Here is a 20,287-nt window from a genome sequence, read left to right as displayed (position 1 = left end):
CAGCTTTCGGCAGCTGCTGATTCAAAATGTCACACTGCCTCCTTGAAGACAGGCCTGGAACTAGACTGAGCTTCTGAACACATGCAGCTCAAAGGAAGAATTTTCTCTCAGACCTTTTGACTAATGAGGATTTGTCAGGTTGAGCTTAACGTCTCACTGATGACTAAGCATTGTGTCTGACTGAGAGATGAAGAGACTTTGCAGTTTATTGGCTAAGGGTCAAATCCTGCAGAGATTTTCACTCAGCTGGCTAACATACTGCACTCCGTGTGTTCGACTTAGAGCTGGGAATGTCCTTATTTGCACTCCTCTCAGCTGCTGTAGTAAAATAACAGTGTGTCCTTACTTATCTCAGCCTTCAGGCTAAGTTAATGAATCTCATTGATTTGTTGTAGTGAAATAACACGGTGTCCTCAGTTAACTCGCTTTCAGCTTCATTAATGAAAGGTATTGATCAGACACTGATAAGCTGGATGCAGACTACGTATATGAGCGTGTGGCGCCAACCCAACAGGCATTCTTGTTTCTATTTATGAATGACTTTTTGTATCCCTGTCACGCAAATGTTGTTACCATGGTTATAACAATTATTTAGACTTGCATAAAAAGACAAAAATACTCATGGACTGAATAAGAAGGAAACCACCACAGAGAGTAGGTCCATTATTTGTATTTATATTTTACTGGCAGTAACAATCTGATAGAATTCAACAATTTGTAGATTGAAAACAATTGAGACACAAAATTGCCTAACGCAAATGAACATTTATTTAATGCTTTTATAGTCTGCAGTGGACTTATCTTAAATAAAAAAATTGATTAATATTCAAAGTAATCAAAAATTATTTGAAAAGAAACTATGAATGAAGAAAACTGTTACACTTAAAAACAGTATTTATCACCAGGTGTTATAATCTTGTTGTTTCCAAAAGACAAAGAACATTTGTAACTAAATAACTACATAAATAAATGTAAAAAATACAATTAATAAACAATGTTAGTATGTTAGCCTTTCCCGGCTGTTGGCTTCTTGAAATACTATAATAAATAAGTGGTCTAGTATAGTCAAGAACTAATCGATTATGGGTGCACCACTACATTTTACACTATATGTTGCCTGAAATGAATTTATATATTGTTACATTATTCATCATGTACTATAGGCCAAATCCGAACATTATTTCTGGTCGGGTAGCAACACTACATCTGCAGTTCGTTATAGGCATGGATATATGTGACTCCTATTCTCTGCTCTTTGTGCAACTTACAATTATATTTGTTCCACTTTGTGCCTGTTACATTAATATGTATTACAGTTGATTGCCTAACAACCTATGACTTATACATAGAGTTATGTTTCATTTACACGCATTCATGTATGTGCTTGTCTTAGGTCTGCACAGCAGTGCTTTTAAAACTCAGTAAGGGAACAATGACATGTTAACATGTAAGGATTACCATGTTAGTTAAGCATTTTAAAATGTTAACATTTGCTAATTAGTACTGAACACAAAGTACATCTGAAAGTACATGGATGGCAATCCATCCATAATGTGTCAAGACATTTCACTTAAATGACAAATGTCAACAGGAAGAAAGTGTGTTCACCAAAGTCTACAGGATTCATCCTCTGGGCACATGATTCTCTGTACAAAGTTTGATTGCAATCCAAATCGTTGTTCAGATATTTCCTTTTGGACAAAGTAGTCCACCAAATGTGTTACTCACATTAAAATATATAGAGCTTTGCCAGCCAGTGTGGCTGAAAATCTGCATTTTGTGGCCCAACTGTGTGTTTTGTTACTGATATTAGCAGGCATGAGTTAGACCTCAACAGTTTTCTGCAGTCCTAGACTTTTCACATTTCTCCATTGACTCCTGTTTCTCCAAATAACTCTTGTTTGATTTCTCCCATACGTTTTTCATAAAAATGTGTCTCAGATCCACCTTCATTGCTCTTCTCATATTCCACCTTCATAACGCCCCCTCTCCTAAGCCATTCCTTAATAAAAACGAATTTTAAAAGTCTGACAGTGCACGCAGTAAGATTTACCATTTGATGCTGCAAACATTTGAAAACATGCTAGCTTAAGCAAGGAGGCTGCATTTGTGTTTATTATGTACAATCTACCCCCCTGTATATGGGTCAATGTTATCATTATTTTTGCTGTACTATTCTGAGAATAATTGATGTGGCTGAACATGCGTAACTCCTTTTCTTTTCAAATGATCCCACACATAGGTCTAGTCCCCTTTCACTTAAAACAGGTGGCCTCTTAAAGCACGGAGAGGAGTATTAAAAGCAGTAAGGAGAGTGAGGAAGTGGAGACAAGTGCTCAAGGAGGCAAGAAGAGGCTTTATGTACGCAGTGAACATTCTTCACCAGTGACTGAGAGAGCCAGTGACACATGAAATATGAGAGACAGCAGCACTCTCCACTATATATAGCACTGCAAGAAAGAGAAGGATGGAGAAAGCGGCCACACCACATACACTTCAGGGCACAGTTAGCATCATTTTTTCATTCGCTAAAGAGGAATTGCGCCCAATTTTCAGAGTTAACATATGTCACTGCAATGGCATCGGACAGCCCAGAAATAGGCATTTGTGAGCATAAACAAGTTCCTTTTTATACTAAATACCATGGTGGTTGTTCTTTTTACTCTCCGAGCTAAACACATGCTTCGGGGTTTAGCTCTGGTTGTGGCTTTGTGTTGTTGCTTTGCAATGATAAAAAACACCAACTGAAGCTAGGCTCTGTTTTATATAAATAGCTAAAAAAAGTATTAGTGCTGCTAGGAACACAACAGCATGTCCTGTTCTGCTGAAGATAATGATGAAAACAAGCCAAAAAGAGGAATCATTCCAGTTATGTCATGTCATGTTTAAATGAAGCTTTGGCCAGTGAGGTAAACTCAAAGAGGCTGGAAATCGTATTTCAGTTCTCACAAGAAACACTGCTATTTGAGATGAAAAGGTCGACTGTTATTATGCATTGACGAATGAATCCATAATCATTCCAAAAAACAACAGAACATTGCATAATTGCAGGAAGACTTATATAATAAGATTAGGATAAGGGAATATCCTGGCCTACCACTTTAACAGCAACAATAAACCAATCTTTTTTATTTGTTATACTAAGACTTCAAAATTACTATTTCAACAGAGTGCTTTTGGACCACTCTTTGCTTCTCGACACTTTCATTTATTCTCTTCGTGTCCTGACTTGCAACATGCAGTCCGAAACCACGGACAGTTTGATGCTGCTGCTTGTGGCTAAAGCCGAGGGCAGTTGTACCTTTTTGATGCCTTCCATAAGCTATTTTTCCAGTGATGTCATTTCTTCTGAGAAAAGCCCTTCAAAGTGGCTGATGTTTTATGCATGTCTCTACAGTAGATAGCCAGTGAGCTAGTACTGCTCTGGGGTGGTGGTGATGCTAGCAGTGCTGAGAATAGCAATGGGATAGCTTTGTACCGAAGGCTCTATGGTCGATGGATAACTGCACAAGAAAAGGGCATTTTGATGGATTTTATTTTTTAATCCACAATATGTAGTCCATGCTGGTGGAGTCGCTGGAGATGATAATACACTTTATTTATATAGCCCCTTTCATGCAAGGTGCAGCCCAAAATGCTTTGGAGATAGAAAATAAAGATAGCTGAACATAATAAAAAACAAGTTGTAAAATAGAAAGAGTTATATCACAGAAACATAAAACTAAAATGACATCAAATTAAAAGCCAAATTAAAAAGATAGGTTTTCAATTGACTTTTTAAAACTCCAACGCAGTGAGTTGTTCTCAAATCCAATGAGATTTCTTGTGTTTATAATCAATTGGCAATATCCCCAACTACTTATTTGCCAAAAAGTCAAGATCATAAAACAATAGCATTTATTAAAAACAAGATCATTTTAGTTTATCACTAACTATTAGCAAAATATTGCCGTCAGCCTCAGCTGAAATTTTGACTGAACTGTTTGGTGATAATTGCAAATAAAATGTCACCATGCAAACATAAAAAGCATTGCTTGCTTAACATCAACATGGCACCATTATCATTGTTAGCATGTAAGCATGTACTGCAGCTACTCTGAGCCGAAGTACAGTCACACTTTGAGACACTGACTATAGATAATAGAGTAGTGATGGGCTTATTGGAGCTGAACAACACAAAAAGTCAGATTCTGAGTAAACCTTTTTTAAAACATCAGAACAGAAGGTCATTAGTAGCAGCAATATTCTGCCGTTTGTAATGAAGGATAGGACTTTATTCTGACTGTTGTTGCAGAGTTCAGGATGCGTAAGTAGCACGAGACAATTCCTGCTTCTAAGCAACATGAATCAACCATTTCATTGATAACCCTTAATAAAAAAGATAAAGGTGTATAAAAATGGAGATCAGAAATACTGATTTCTTTCCTTTTGTGAAAAATGTGTTATGCACCACAAAGAGTTGTATCTATGAATAAATGCTGCCAATTCAAAGACTGTTTTAATGTAGCATGCTGTTTGACTAAAGCAGAAACATGTTCACCACTCTCAGGCATTATTGGTGGAGCGTATCAGTCTCAGTTGTGATGCTGGGATGTATCACGGGTATATCAGCCTTGAAACTCAGAAACCTGTGGTTAAGGAGCCCCCCCAAATACATCTCTGCCCCACTTATTTACTTCACTGATGAGCATGTAAACCCTCAGGAGTTGAGATCTAAAAAAAAACACTGGCAGCTTTTCCCCCCGACAAAACGCCACGGTTTGTACAAAGCGGTTAACTTTGAAGTGTCTCTGCCTGTAACTTTCATTCCTCTCGTTCACAAACAGCTTTGTCATGATGCAGAGTCTTCTGTCATCGAGCCGTTTGAATTCCTTTGTGGGTGGAGGAGGGCAGTGCGAGTCTTAATTTGCCTTTGCACTGTGTTTATCACCGCCGTTGTAACCTCTGTAATTATACCATGCGGTGGAGCCGCTCGCGAAACGTAGCTCACCCAGAGGATCTGTGGAAAATATGTATAATTCATGATGTTGATCATATTTTTAGCTGCTACAGCTTGTTGTTTGGAGACACGGATGTAGCGTTAAACAAGGGCTACTTTGTGATAATGATGAGGATCTTCTCCTGGAGTGAACAGTTTATTTTCCTCCTCTTTAAACTTCCATCTACTGCCCACTGGGAGGATTTGTCTCACTCACTCTCAGGTTCCCCCTTCTGTCATTTAGGTTAAGAAAATCAACATCAGTGCCAAGTTAATGCCATTCTTTATTCTTATTTTGCACATATCTTTCTTTGGAGTTAAAACATTACCTTCAAAGCAGTGCTGTTCCATTCGCTGCCATTACACTACATACAAAATGTAATATCTTAAGCTCTGAATTGCCCACATGTTCCTGTTCGTTGGCATCATTTAAATAAGAAAGCAAGAAGTGTTTTCTTTCATCTTAAATTGGAGAAGACTGACTGAGTATATGATGTGTTAGTCATGAGGCGCAGATCTTTATGAGCACTAATCAGAAGACTGCTCAGTGAATGCAAAACAATTCACTTTGCTTGGGATGACTTTGGTCCTGTGAAAGTTGGATACAAGTGTGTATGTGTACTGTAACTGAATGTCATTTCAGCATTTTATCGAACACAGTGGGAAACTTGGAGACCTCTCTCTATCTCTTCCTCCCTCTCATGTGTCTTTGTGTGTGTTCATCAATAAGAGCGCATTAGCATTGACCTGCACTATATGGAGGTCAGTTGTGTTGCTGGTGTGAAGGTCTCTCTCTTTCTCTCTCCTTGGCCTGAGGTTATCCCAAGTGCTTCCCTGTTGTTGTCCCATCAACTAGCCAGCAGGAGTCTCCTGTTACTCTCTACATTTTGGGCCAATCCCAGTGAAGCTCTTTTCCATTTATTTCCTGAACTAGGGGGGTCAGGTGGTACTGCACAGCAGGGCCAGTGTCATCTTTGATACTGATCCGTGAACTATAACAATATTCAAAAACTTCTCAATTGATTCAAGCATTAGCAAACTCTGACTCTGCAAGCACTATATAAGCTTTGACACATCATGATATCAAAAGGGCGCAATTTCAGTTGGGTTCAATGGAATTGGCGCATTCAGAGGATCTGCTTGAGAAGGTGGAGTTAATCCGCGCCGTTTGAGTGAAGAAAGAGCTGTGAAAGAGCAGTAATGCAGCAATATCCTTTCAACCTTTTTGGTAGGGGAGGACGATAACTGATGTAAGGTGAAAAAGATTGGCTCACAGTTGGTATTCCAGATCCTCCCAGTAAGGTGGAGTACACTATTGTCTCATTAAAATACTATTGTGTGCTGATTCTGCTGAAGCATAATGATTCCCTTAATTGTTACTAAGGGGTCTTTGAAACAACCCAAGAACAAAACACTAATGCATTGTCTACATAGACTGTGTATACAGTAAGAAGTGGACGTTGGTTTGTGGACTAATGTAATGGAAGTTTGTCATTTTGAAAGTTGCGTCTTGTTTTTTTGCTGTGGGTCTGACACTAGAGGGTTGAGCTAAGGACATTTCTATACACAATTTGTATTAGCCAGCCAAAATGTTATGATAAACTTTCTTGAACTGAAGACACTCTGTGAGAGGTATTGTCCAGTCAATTACATTATAGCCATGCCCCCTAAGAATACATTGCTTTATTGCTTTTTTATGGAAAAAAACATTTACTGAGGTGATAAATCAAGTGAGAAGTAGGGGCCTTTTCTGATAGTCTTCTATACAATCAGACTCATTTTTTAAATCCAGTGCACTTGCCTGTTGGAATTTAGAAAGAATGCAGGTTCAAGGTGCATCTACATTGGCTCCACGTTTCAAACCTATGTTGCCGCATGATTGTCCACACACTTTTGGCCAAGAAGTACCTATATCCATTACCAACTTCTGATTGTCCATGCACGCTCATTTCATTTATGTCAGTCAGCTCTTGATGATGTGCATTCTCCTGAAGTATTCTGTAATGAGATTTGTTAATCAGCTAAATGAACAGAGTGCAGTTGGAAGGTGATAATTAGATTAACTGCAAATGCTTCTCTCATTCATGCCAGTAATATGTAGAGTTGATTGTAACTTAAACATCCAGGTCTCCTTTTCTTATATTAGATCTGACACTAATGACTTAAAACAACTTTTTAGAGTTTCCCACACTCAAATAATGACCTTGAAAAAGCTGTTTCTGAAAAATTACGCCAAGATTCATCAATATGCAGAAGCTCTCTCCGACCCAGGATCAACACACATCCTGGGGATAAACCTGCAGTGGAAATTTGCATCGAAATGGCATCAGGTTGAAAGTGATTTCGTCAGGATTTATTTTACTTGACAAGGTCATAAGTACAAGATTAGGCCAGTGTGATCATCATTTTTGTCCAGTTTCGTGTGACAAAACTCTAGGCTGATCTTTGAGTCGGTTGATGTCTTAACTTAAAAGATTTAAAGCTTCATGAATTAGATTTCCAAGGGTAAAAACAATATGTCCTCACAGTATAACAACAATAAGAAAAGGCATGCTGTGTGAGCGTGATATAACTGGCAATAAAGGGAAAAGTGGAGGAAATGAAATAGAGGGCATTGACTTTATTTCTGCTTTATGTCAGCATTTAAGAAATGAGTTGGGAAGTAGATTCTTCTGACTTCGGTGTGTTCATGCTTTAAGTCATAATGTGGAAAAAACATGGATGCTACAGAGAAGATGCAATGTTAACGACAATGTAACATCATTTGTGTGTTTGCCCAAGGTGATTCTGATCTGCACCAACATTTAATTTGTTCTTCGCTACAAGCTTCCACCAAGGGCTCCATTCAAAATCGGGCCAGGAAATATCCGTAATCCTGCAGCCAGACAGAAAAAACATACTGAAAACATACCGTCCTTCGCAGAGGAAGTGATGGACAAATGTATTAACCTGTTAAGCCCTGAGCCTGTTTTTCAGGTCTCAGGCTCGAAAATGACATTCCCAGAACAAATGACTATATCTTCCCTTTTAAAATGGGTAAATTAATAATCTTTTTTCTCAAAGTAATGATAAACCTGTGAGTTGGATGTAGAAAAGTCAGAATCAATATAGATCTTTTATTTTTTAAAGTAAATTCCGATTGAACATAGTAAAACATTTTAAATGATAGTGTCGGTCCAAAAAAGAAACATTACTTATAGTGAAAACCACCCTTGAATGATGGGATAGTAGACTAAAAGCTTTAGGAATCCAAACTATAACATATAATAAGTACCCTGTGTCAAGATTGATGCAAAACAAGTGACATTTGACCTTTATAGAGAGGTTTAGAAAAAACAGGACAGTACAGATTCACACAAGGGAGAAAAAATGAATAGTACAAAAATGAATTAATAAAATCTAAAATGTATAGTACAGTAACTGATATCACAACAAGGTAAAACGTTGAACAGTTGATATATATACATATATAATATATAATATATACATATTTGGGTTCGGATTGTTAAATATATTTACATGTAAGTGTGCAGATGCGAGTGCAGATCTTTGTACAAACAGTGCAGATTTTATGTATGTAAAGTATACAGGTTACTTTTAATGGGTTACATGGTAAGCCCTTGATTGTGCAGGCTGATAGCTGCAGGCACCCATTGCTGTCTATTATAACATTACAAAATGCATCATTAATGATCAAAAAGGCAATGTAAAGATGTAGTCTAATATAGCATGTTTTAATCCTGCACACAGATACATGAATAATTCCAGCACTGTTGTGACAAGATGCTTTCTGATTTCATTTGAGTCAGTACCCAACAGTCTGTCTCAGTGTGCCAACTTGAAGCTTCACTGGCTATAATGGCACAGACACACAAAGGCAGAGCAACATATGGTCTGTGTATTTTCTATATCTGTACGGTACGCTCTGTGCCTGTTTGTATATATGCGTAACTTTGTGTTGAATCATTATGTAATACTGAGTAGCAAAAGAAGCCAGCAAAACTGACTTACTCCTTTTAAGATTGTGGGAATTACTTTGTGAAGAATTTATTATGTAATATCATACATTTTATAATATACAGAGTGGTGATAACTATCCCCTTTATTGCCTTTAGGTTATTAAAAACATTAATAAGGCGAGGCAAAAACATGCATGGGTCAATTTAAAGAGTTTGGTTTATTTTGCTTCAATAGCATTTCTTCTTGCAGACTTGCGGAAAAGAAATGTGTTTTAATTTGACCAACTTTGTCTATATTCACCTGTGCTTGTGATACAAACAAAAATAATCCTCTTAATGTGAGTAATAAACAGAAGTTTCCTTTAGAGGTCAAGAAGCCCTAACAGCTTACCGGAGATCAACATTAGACATTGTTTTTGTGCCAAAACTACATGAATTGCAAAAGTAATTTGTGTAAATGTCCAATATCCCAAGAAGGAAGCCCCCCTTTCAGCGCATAAACCAAATTAAGTGGTTATCGTGCTTGCATATTTTAGTTTAATGTTGTTTCTGTGCAGGGAAGTCTGCTGTGCTTACAGTAGAAGCTTCTGCCTTTTGAAGGCTTGAGACAGAGATCAATTCTCATTACCTGCAGGAGTCAACATTGTGCAGTCTCAGTGTTATCGCTGCTACAAGCTGCTGTTTCTTTATGGAATATGTGTCGTTTTAGGTAGTGTAACTAAAGCCCACAGATGTCTCAAATGAAAGGGGTTTGGGAAATGTGAGTATGAGTGCCATGTGTACAATGTACCTCAGAAGAAAGATTTCACTGGTTTCAATCAAGTGGCTTCATTTGGAAATAGAGAAAAGTTATCACGGCATTTCTACCTCTGTGCTGTATGTATACAGACAGTCAGAGCAGGCCTTTGGACTTAATTTAGGTAGGACAGTAAATCTTGTTAGCTTGGTATTAAATATGTTATCGTACAGTCTGTATCTGTTCTATTCCATGTTGTGTTAAAATGATCTAAGGACATGTTTGAAAAAAGCTTAAAAGCAGTGCTCTATAAAAATACTTACTATACGCTGACTAGATCTTTTGACTGAGTTCGTGTCATTGGGTAGCTCCAGAAAAGTCAGTTGAAAGCCACTGAAATCACAGCTGATCAGTTTCTACATGTGTCTACTTTAGTACTTTGTTCCGGTGAGCTCTCCAAGTGGTGGTGTTGTCTCAGCATTCCGCAGAGTACGCTTGTACTTCTGTTAGATTATTTTATCTTTGGTGCGACAATTTTTCTACTCACTTGAAAGACGGACACTAGAAATAAAGTGAAATGTACTTCTTCCATATATCTGTGTCTGGATTATGCCCCTCTAACACTGTCATTTTGGTAATGATGCCAGTGTCTATATATGTGTATGGCTTTTGAATAGGTCCACCAAATCCCTCCGAATCACCACTAATCCTGCTTCTTCCCTTTGCAAACCATTTGTAATCAGTAATCAGTATCTACATTGGAGTTTACACTAAAATACATACTGCAAATTGATTGAAAGAGTTTATTTAAATTATATGATGAAGAAACAGTGTGTTTACCCACTTTACCTAACTCAACTAAAGTAAAAGGCAAAAGCCCTGCTTACCCTTTAGATGCTGCAAATCTTTTGATGCCCCACAGGGCACAATGTCATTTTTTTAACTTTCAGAAACCTCTACTTTGATTTATTTTCTATTTCAAGCCTGATTATCAGATCACAGTAGCGATTGCTTGGAGCAGTGTTAGCCGTTTTCTGAATTCAGAAGGAGAATAATGTTGACTGTCCAGCACTGAAAGGTGCTCTCGTCCAATATGACAGACTCATGGTAGTTTACGGCAATGTGTTTGATTTGCCTACAAGATGAAATAAAATAAGATAATCAATGCTCAAAACTTCAATAGTAAAATGAACATTTGCTATGGTCATTTAACTAGGTCGAAAGAAAATTACTATTGTTGTTAGTTGTCATGGTGCAAGCACATGTCAGTGGTGTGGCAAAGTATGTCACAAATGTATGTCTCATTTAGTGTCCAACGAACATTGGTTGAAACTAAGATGAAACAACAATAATGTATTATTAACTCAACATATCACTTTGGCGTTTGAAGGGTTAGTTCAGATTCACCAGTCACACGATAACCCAAGTAAATGGAAGACCAACGACTTACATGTTCTGCAAAGAAAAATAGGATTTTTGTCAAAGGAGTCTGGTGGATCACAGATAATAGCCTCAGTTCCCCTTTTGGAAAGGTTTGTCTGTAATTCGCACAAAAGTTCACTTTAGTGAAGTCGGCTTATTTTGTACTGAAATTATCCAAATAGTCGCAATGGCATTGGTACACATATTAATGGCCCTTGTTCTGACCATCATGCTACCTTGATTTCAGGGAATGTCCTCCTACTGTCTTTCTTCGTGTTACTACTATAGCCTTTCAGCTTATGAACAAGACTTATCCTTGTTTTCTTCAGAGTCTTCCACTATATCTCCACTATATTAGTTGACTAATCGTCTTCCAGCCTTCTGGGTAATTAGCCATGTGAAGCCTGAACGTGCCAGGGGAAAAACAGAAATCAAAGTGAAACACCCAGTGGGCTGGTACCGAAGTTACTAGTTGTCCTTGGAACTTAAAGGTATTGTGATTATATAATCAGCATTACTTTTCTCTCACACACCAACACCAACATCATTGAGCATCATTAGCATTTAAGCTCAAAATAGATACAGCTTTTTGAAAATGAGAACACAATCACTCAGGCTCAATTTAATTGTGATCCATATTCAGTGAGCCAGGCATCCAGGCAGTAAAATAACATCACAGCAGCAGCTCTCTGAAGTGATGTGGCAAGTGTTTTCCTTGTAGTGTAAAAGGCTTTGTGTTTTAATACCTTTGATAATACTTTTTTTTAAATAATGGATTTCTATTTTTGCCAATCGAAGGGATGCACGCTATATCACAGAAGTAAAGTATGCATAATGGTGAGTACATGAGTATGTGCGCAGTAAATGTCCATTAGCATCTGGACTTTTACCATGGATAAATCTGTCTGATGGGTGATTAACCCTCAATGATGCTTGTAAGACCATCTGCCATTGTCCGCTAGTGACAGCTCTGTAGTGAAAAGTAATTCATTTAAAGGCTGTGTATATGTTACGAACAAGTGATTTCACTTAACATCTCCATGTTGAGAGCTGTGCAGAGCGTATCCCTAAATCATAGACATGCACTTAAATATAGCCTTTTTTTTCCACAGGGATGTAACAGAAAAAACGCAACAATGACATACAGTAATATCTATATGGCTAAGTTGTTAGCAAATAACACATGCATCTCATGTGTTCAACAGCTACAATAACCTTGTGTCTCTCTGCAATTTAGTGCCGGGCAAAGTTCAAACCAACAGCCTGCTAAGAAAAGGGCTAATGAGATGGGTAACAGTGAACCAAAACTAGAGAATACAAAACAGGTTTTATGGATCCAAGAGAAGCTGCAGAGTCCATTGGTAATTCTCATTGGGTTGGTGATTCACCACCACAATTTAGTAGGACTTTAGGCAGGCCCAATGCTTGTATCAATCTCACAGTGGATTGATACAAACATGCCAGGCATCTTAATTCAGTATGCATTTGGAAAGCAAATGAATAGCCAACATGTGTCTTAGGAGAAATGGTTGCCACATGATAAAACCAGTTGTAAACATTAGCTGATTTTAACTATCTTCTTATACAGTAAGGTACCATTATACACTTGGTAGGGTTCTTGGCACTTGGAAATATGTTGTGTTCAGAAGTCAATAGTGAACACGGATGAGAGGATTAACATGCAAACTTAAATCCCAGACACAACACGTTTAATTTAGTGCTGTTTGAAAAAACCAGTCTGAAGGAAATTCCGCCTCACAGTACTAAGGGTAAAAAAAAAAGAAAGACATACCTTCACCCAATGAGACACAGACAGCGCTAATGGCATTGTTAATGTAACTGTTAAACTCTTGTTAACCTCTTAAGCCCCACGGACCCGCCGTTGAGTCGTGGGCACAGGGTCCAGACAAAGGGACAGTTGACTGGTGAAGCCCAAACAAAACAAGTTTTAATGAGGCGACATGGGACTGCCTGTCAAACACATAACAAACACTCACACCCCAGAAGGGATACACACAGAAATAATATACACACAGGTTTGCTCCAGTGCTTTGTATACATAAACTAGAACACAGTTGTACATGTAAGTAAACAACACACACAACGATCCGTACCACAGGGAAATTACACTTCTACATGGACATGAAGCTGATTTGTTGCTGATCTGAATTCCATCTTCACCAAAACACGCCAGTCTCAGACCTGACTGATGAGCTTAAAGGGTCAAAAGATTAAGCTCAGTACTCCCCATGTCAGCCTTGTCAATCATAGCATGGTGAGCTGCATTTACAATGTAACAGCAATATCTGAGATTACTGCTTTGAAATGCAGGGCTAAATACCCCTGCATTACGGCGCTGAAATATAGACCTAAAAAAATCCAAGATTATATTTCAGTGAAATAAAGCTTTTAGGCCTAATCCATATTCAAAGTCTTGTCTCTAGCGGGGCTGTGGGCCTCTATAACCTAGTTCTGATGGCTGTTATTGGGGAAAGCAGCTTTGTAGTGATCAGTTGTGTGATGGGGGCTTGGACACGGTCTGTTGTGCTGACCTATATTTGGCTGCCTGCCCTGTATGCACAGTCAAAACCAGAGATTCTCTTGTTTTGTTCTATTGGCAAATTGGGCCGCAGGCCGCTACGCTATCTGATCTGGGTCTCTAATCAATTTCAAGCTTGAATGTATGTGTCTGTTTCATGCATAGGGATTTCCCCACAAATCAAAGAGAGAATTCATTCACGATAAGAACTTAATTCATCATCTATGTAGAGGAATGTGTCATATTTGTGGACTAATGCATTGACTAAATGTTGAAATATACTGGGGGAGGGGAAAAACTGAAATCACATATATAAACAAAAGTCTACCGCCATGCTAGCAGCTGTGTGAGGCTTTAGAGGGGCTACATGCTAATATTAACAAGCTAAAATGCACACAATGACATTACTAACTTTTGAATCTTAGTTTCTGTACTATAATCCTTTTAATTTTGTAGTTATTCTAAAGAAAATATTAGACTGCAGTACTTTCCCTTGTAAATGTGCTATTTTGGCTTTCAATTGAGTCAAAGATCTCTCCAAAATCCAAAATGGTGAATTTCAAAGATTCTCGGGGATAGATACATTTACAAAAAGGCCTTTAATCTGTTACACTGTGCAGTCAAGAATCAGTACATAACGTTGGTACATTTCTAAATTGACAGAGGAGTAGTAACAATTGGATATGCAGCAGTAACACGCTATACAAAAAGTGTTGTGTGGTGAAAACATTATATGGGGAACAATGCAGCTCATTGATCAGCCCCAAGTACTCTTCATCATGCACCAGGGAATCTAAAACAATCTTTAAAAATGCTTTATTAAAAGAGACAAGCTGTTGCCCAAACAAGCTAATGGCCAATATTCCAGCTATCAAGGAACATGTTAACTCAGGTTGACTACTTTATCTCTTCAAGTAAAAGGTAAAGAGTGTAACAGAGGGATTTGGGGGATTATTCTGTTGAGAATAGGAGGAATTGAGACAGATTAGGATGAGTAAAGGTGACGATGAGAGTGATGACATTGTGTGTGATGTGATTAGAAGAAAAGCAACGACGGAAAGGGAGGAGAAGTCAAAGGGCGGTAAGTAGGCCGGGAGGTAGATATGAGAGACAGAATGAAAGGCACGTGCCATCACATGATAATGCTGTTAGCCAGAGAGTAAAAAAAAAGAGAGAAAAGAGAGACAGTGTGAAGACTGTGAAGCATGTAGCGGTGTCACGAGGCCATATAAGCAACCAAGTGTTCATGAGGGCTCAGGTGCAGCGTTGCAGGTTCAAATCCAAACAGCAACCTTTCCAGTCTTCTTCCTCCTGTCACCCTTCACTGCATGTTGCCTAATACAGCAGAAATGCACTGAAAAGATGAGGAGACACTGAAATAGGTCAAGTGAAGAGAAGTGGGCAGGAGAAAGGGAAAGGGGGAGACAAAGTTCAGAGGGGGAGGATAGTGAGGAGGGAAGGAGAAGAAAAAACATGTAGTGTAAGTAGAAAGGTAGGTGGTTATAAAACATTTAAGTTCAGAAACAGAGATAAGGGATGGATAGGTGGAGGAGAACAGGAACACTCTCCAAAATGGAAGACACGTGAAGCCAGGTCAGCCATATTAGCAGCCTTCAGTGACCAGCGATTGTTGCCTAGCAGCATGCAAGAATAGTTTTTTTCTCTTCTCTTTTCCTAGCCCTCCTACTCCTCTTGTATCTGTCTTTTCTCCTAGCCTCGCCTCCTCCTCCCCCTTCTGTTTTCTTCACTCTGTTTCCTCTCCTCTTTTCCTTTCATTTTTACATCTATACTCTCACTTTTTAACACCTATCCGTCCACTCTGCTCACAGGCTCCACTTTCATTTCTTCAGGCAGGTGCTGCCTCATGCCGACAGCCTGTTTGTGTGTGTGTGTGTGTGTGTGTGTGTGTGTGTGTGTGTGTGTGTGTGTGTGTGTGTGTGTGTGTGTGTGTGTTGTGTGTGTGTGTGTGTGTGTGTGTGTGTGGCAGATTCCTCATGACAAGCCTTTCATCAGTGTGTAAAGCTGGCTGATGCAGCTGTTACACCAGCTCTGTGCTGCATCAGGATTACACGGCACATGTGAAGCCCGTGTCCTCCAACGCCTGGTCAAATACAGGATGACACATGGCATCAAGCATGCGAGTGTGTGCGGTTGTGTGTATATGCCAGTCCCTCTGAAGGTTGGACTGTGATACTTGTGTTTTACTTTAGGTTTTGGCTATTTTGGGATTTAATTTAAAGTGGACCTATCATGCTATATTATAATAATATAGTGTAGGACCATACCTACATAAGGCATATTTATACTTTTTTTTTTCAAAATACCAAACAGATCATGCATTTTAGCCATGCCTCATTTCGCTCAATTTGCATTTTTTTACCCCTGTTTTTGCAAGGGCAGATTCTGTGAGAACAGCACCACCTACAGGCCTGGCATATGTACTACAGCGTCTCCAGTGCTTTCGAACGGCAATGGCTGTCTCCTCCTGATTGGTGGAGTTGGCCCAATAGCCGTAGCGCCACCGTCCTGACGTCAGGACAGTGTTCAAATCTGGATCAGTTTTTATCAGATCCGTTGCAGCCCCTTTTTTAGAGATTTGGGTATGGAGGAAAATAGAGAGGGTTAGGGTTAGGGTTAGGGTTAGGGTTAGGGTTAGGGTTAGGGTTAGGGTTTTCTGACACTTGGTGAGTTCCCTGGAACACCGGGGACACATATTCATGTATAAAAGACGTACAAAAGTGCATTTTGCATGATAGGTCCCCTTTAAGTTTTAATATTGTTGCTACTATTGAGGAACATGTGAAAAGAATAGTAGTGCATTTCGCCGTAGTTTGCTGGTTGTTCAATTACATTCAAATGTGCATAGTGATGTAGTTTGACAATCTTTATGTAGTTAATTAATAAAACTACAAACCATTTTGCATAAACGTTTTTATTTTTGTATTTTACCTTTGCTTCTCTACTGTAAATGAAGCCCCTTTGACCAGCCAATTTATTTATAAGGCAGACCATTGTTCAGGCTCTTCTGACTGTCCAAAAAGTGCATGCATGTTGAAGACTTTTTCTTTGTTTTTACGATAAGACAAGCACTAAGGTAACCAGCTGTTAAGGGAAACCTTCTGTTTTTTAAATGAAAGTACATATTTATGAGTTATGTATTCAGCCAGAAACATACATTTCTTACAAACCTCTGCATTGAACATTTTGATGGTAACAAACAGTGTTTAAATAGGTTTTCTGCCAAAGTATGTCATAATTTGACTTTTTTGTTGTTGCCAATACAAGCAAGAAAAGTCATAGTAGCACTACTACAATGGTAAAACCACTATTGGTGGCAGTAGCTCAGTGTGTTGGGATATGGTTTGGGAACTGAAGGGTCGTTGGTTCAAGTACACCGCTATTTTCAGGGCACAGAGCAAGCAGCCCCCGGGTCCTGGAACACTGACGGCCCCTTCGCTCTGCCACCTCTCCGTTAGTGTCTATGTGTGTATTCTATGTGTGTAATTGTAAAATAACACCAGAGTCAAGAACTGAATTTCTCTTCAGGATTAAGAAAGGTGAACGTTTTTGCTACTTAAAGGGGACCTATCATGCAAAATGCACTTTGTGATGTGTTTTATACATAAATATGTGTCCCCGGTGCGTCGGGGAACTCACGCAGCGTCAGAAAATAAAACCCTCTCTCTTTTCCTCCGTACCCAAATATTTTTAAAACAGGGGTACAAAGAGCGGATACAGATTTGCTGCCGATCTGACGTCAAATCGGCAGCGGACCCACAGAAAATTGCTATCAGAAACAATGCCTGACGTGTTCTGGACGTAATCTCGTCTTTGTTTACATTAGCAAGCCTCGCTAACACTCAGAGCTAACCTGTACTGTGTAGAGCACATGTGCTTAAAAAGCAGGAAATAAAAAGAGGAACTCACCTTGTGATAAACCCGCAAGAGAAAAAGCATTTGAGCTCCATACTGTTTCAGAAATAATCTTTGATGTGGTTTAGAACCGGATGGCGTTTTATCACAGCAGAATTTAACTTTATCTCCGGTAGAATTCTGATCAGGCATTAGCTTCGCCTCCTCTTTTTTTTTTTTTCAAGCTAAGGACCCAAAATCCGCGTTTCTCTAACAGGGCTGCAAAAGAGGGGTATGAGCAGTATGAGGCATGGCTACAATGGGTGAACTGTTTGGTATTTTAAGCAAAAAACTTCACAGACATGTTTTGTATAGGTATGGCCAGACAATATATTTTTCCAATATAAATAGGTCCACTTTAAAGCATTACTACTGAAATGGAGCAAAATGCTTTTTTTGTGTGGGCTGTACCATTCCAATGCCCTAGGTACTGAAGAACCATTTACCACAAATATGTGCCAGATGTGTACCTTTTTTCTAGTGCAAATAAACCCGTACACCGCTATTTTCATGTGAACTGGATTGCCTTTTTTGATAAATATTCACATCTTGTCACAAACCAAGTATTTGTCATGGTACTATTTACCCACACATCCAACCAACATACACACCGTACCTACTACTATTATATTGACTTGCTCTACCCTGCATTTACTCTCCTTGCCAGTCTACCAAAATACTTGTGCACATGATCTCAGTGCAGTCTAGACACTTTCTTTTCACTGACCTATATTTCCCTAATTCAAAGAAACTAGCGCACCTGTGATGTCCCTGCCCCTTGCCAAATGCATGCTGGGATAAGTACCAGCTCCACATGACCCTAAACATGAATAATTTAGATAAGAAATGAAAAAAAAAAAGTTTGAATGATAATCTAAACACAGTGGAATCAAATGTAGTTAAGGTAATATGCAATCAAAATGCATTGAAATGCTTGGCAAACGGACAACTGACTGGATCATATTTAGATTGGTTCATTCGTGGTTAATTTACATTTTTAGCTACAACCCAAAATCAATTGAATGTTTGCTTGGAATTGTTTTTCTCTGCATCTCTGACTTCACACAAATGTCAACATTTAGGCTGAGGTGTTTCAGCCTAAATCCTGGAATGTCACGGTGTATTTAATTATAGTAAAATAGTTGCATGTTCCCTTGTTTTCCAGGAGGTATGCCAGTGCCTGAGGTGGCGTCTAACATTGCCAGTGCTGCCGCCATGTTGAGCCCCGTCCTCAACGCCTCCAACGGAGATGGATCCGAGTCCGAAACCACCTCCGCCATCCTCGCCTCCGTCAAGGAGCAGGTTAGAACTGTGTGTGTGTGTGCATGCTGTCACAAATAATGAAATATGAATTCCAGAAACTAGTGGGGATAATTCCTTCAGTTTTTTCAGAGTGAGACATGGTGACAGTAAACAGTAAACACAAATGATGGAATTTCCGTCTGAGCTAATGTGTCACAAATATGTCACCACATTTTCATCTGTTAGCAGGAAGCCTTAGGCTACAGCCACAATGTGGCGGGATGCATCACTTCCCTTCATTTTTTCGGATACTGTTCATAACAAAAAAGTTAAGCAAAAAAGACAAAGCCGCCTTGACTACTTTTTAAATAAAACCAACATGAAGATCTGTGCTTATTATCTATTCATGAAATTAAGAATATTCATGACTCTGCCAAATGTGTCATGATGTTTCCATCTGTTTTACTTCTCTTTCCTTTTTGACTACTGCCATTAATTTTCTTTACTTTTTGAATGTTCCATAGGTATGCTGCCCCCTTTCATGCTTTGCTTTGACAAATAACATATAGCAATTGTTTTAGATTTGACAGTACACTGAGAAGTGAAATGTTCCCATTGAACAGTGATAATATCATCCCTGATGATTAAATCGTGTCTGCTCAAATCCAATATTTAGCAAGACTAAAGGTCTACAGCAATTCCTAGCAGCCACTTCCTGTGGCAAAGCTCAAACAAAGCTGTGAGATTCAAAATAAAATGGAGGGAAAACTTTGCTGATGAGAATTGGATTAGTTTTAGAGGTGTGGACCTGAAAGGTGAAGTTTTGACCTGCTGCTGATGGTGCAAGATAGCAAATGATCCCCAAAGTCATTAGGTTTAGCCTCTAAGGGCCATTTATGTCACTGCCAAATGTAATATTAATCCGTCCCAAAATTCTCCACATAAATTAATCTGTACCAAAATGTTGAACAGATGGACTGGTGGATAACCATGGCCTCCCCCCGAGCAACACCACCAGTGTATTCAAAACAACGTCCAATCAGCTTACTCTCCCATTTAAGTACCAATCAACGTACAACAGCACAAATAAGCAGAAAACAGATTTAATACTGTAGGGCAGGGGTGGGGAACCTTTTTCCTCTCAAGGGCCATTTCAATTTTTACAACATCCTCCGAGGGCCGTACAAATTATTGACCTCTGCTTAAAAAAACTAAAATCACAGCCCATTCATTTCGCCTTTCTTTCATGCTGTGCAAAGAAAAAGCAACCTCTTAATCCAGATATCTTACCATGACTCGCGCATGCATGCACATGCACGGTTGTGGCATGACCACCAAAGCAGAAAGATATGGACACAAGATGTGTGCAAATGTATTTAGTATCCTATCCATGTGAACATGATTTAAGTGGGGGGTGGACCTCTCATCCTCTAGGGGGGTCCGGGGGCATGCTCCCCCGGGAATATTTTATTTTAAATGTTGAAGTTAAAAGCATCAAT

The 20,287-nt window shown here is 38.9% G+C and overlaps 1 protein-coding gene across 1 annotated transcript in view; it reads left to right on the top strand.

The window, feature by feature from the left end:
* ctnnd2b (catenin (cadherin-associated protein), delta 2b) overlaps positions 1 to 20,287 on the top strand; it is a 167,659-nt gene that overhangs the window by 10,765 nt on the left and 136,607 nt on the right. Inside the window, exon 2 of the mRNA XM_034138140.1 lies at positions 18,712 to 18,848. Coding sequence (XP_033994031.1) covers positions 18,717 to 18,848 — 132 coding nt within the window. The 5' untranslated portion in view covers positions 18,712 to 18,716. The remainder of the gene's footprint in view (positions 1 to 18,711; positions 18,849 to 20,287) is intronic.

This window comes from Trematomus bernacchii, unplaced genomic scaffold (genome assembly GCF_902827165.1).
Source record: "Trematomus bernacchii unplaced genomic scaffold, fTreBer1.1, whole genome shotgun sequence".
NCBI classification, from domain to species: Eukaryota; Metazoa; Chordata; class Actinopteri; order Perciformes; family Nototheniidae; genus Trematomus; species Trematomus bernacchii.
The sequence above is the reverse complement of the archived record's forward strand: the minus strand, read 5'-3'. Positions and strand labels throughout refer to the sequence as shown.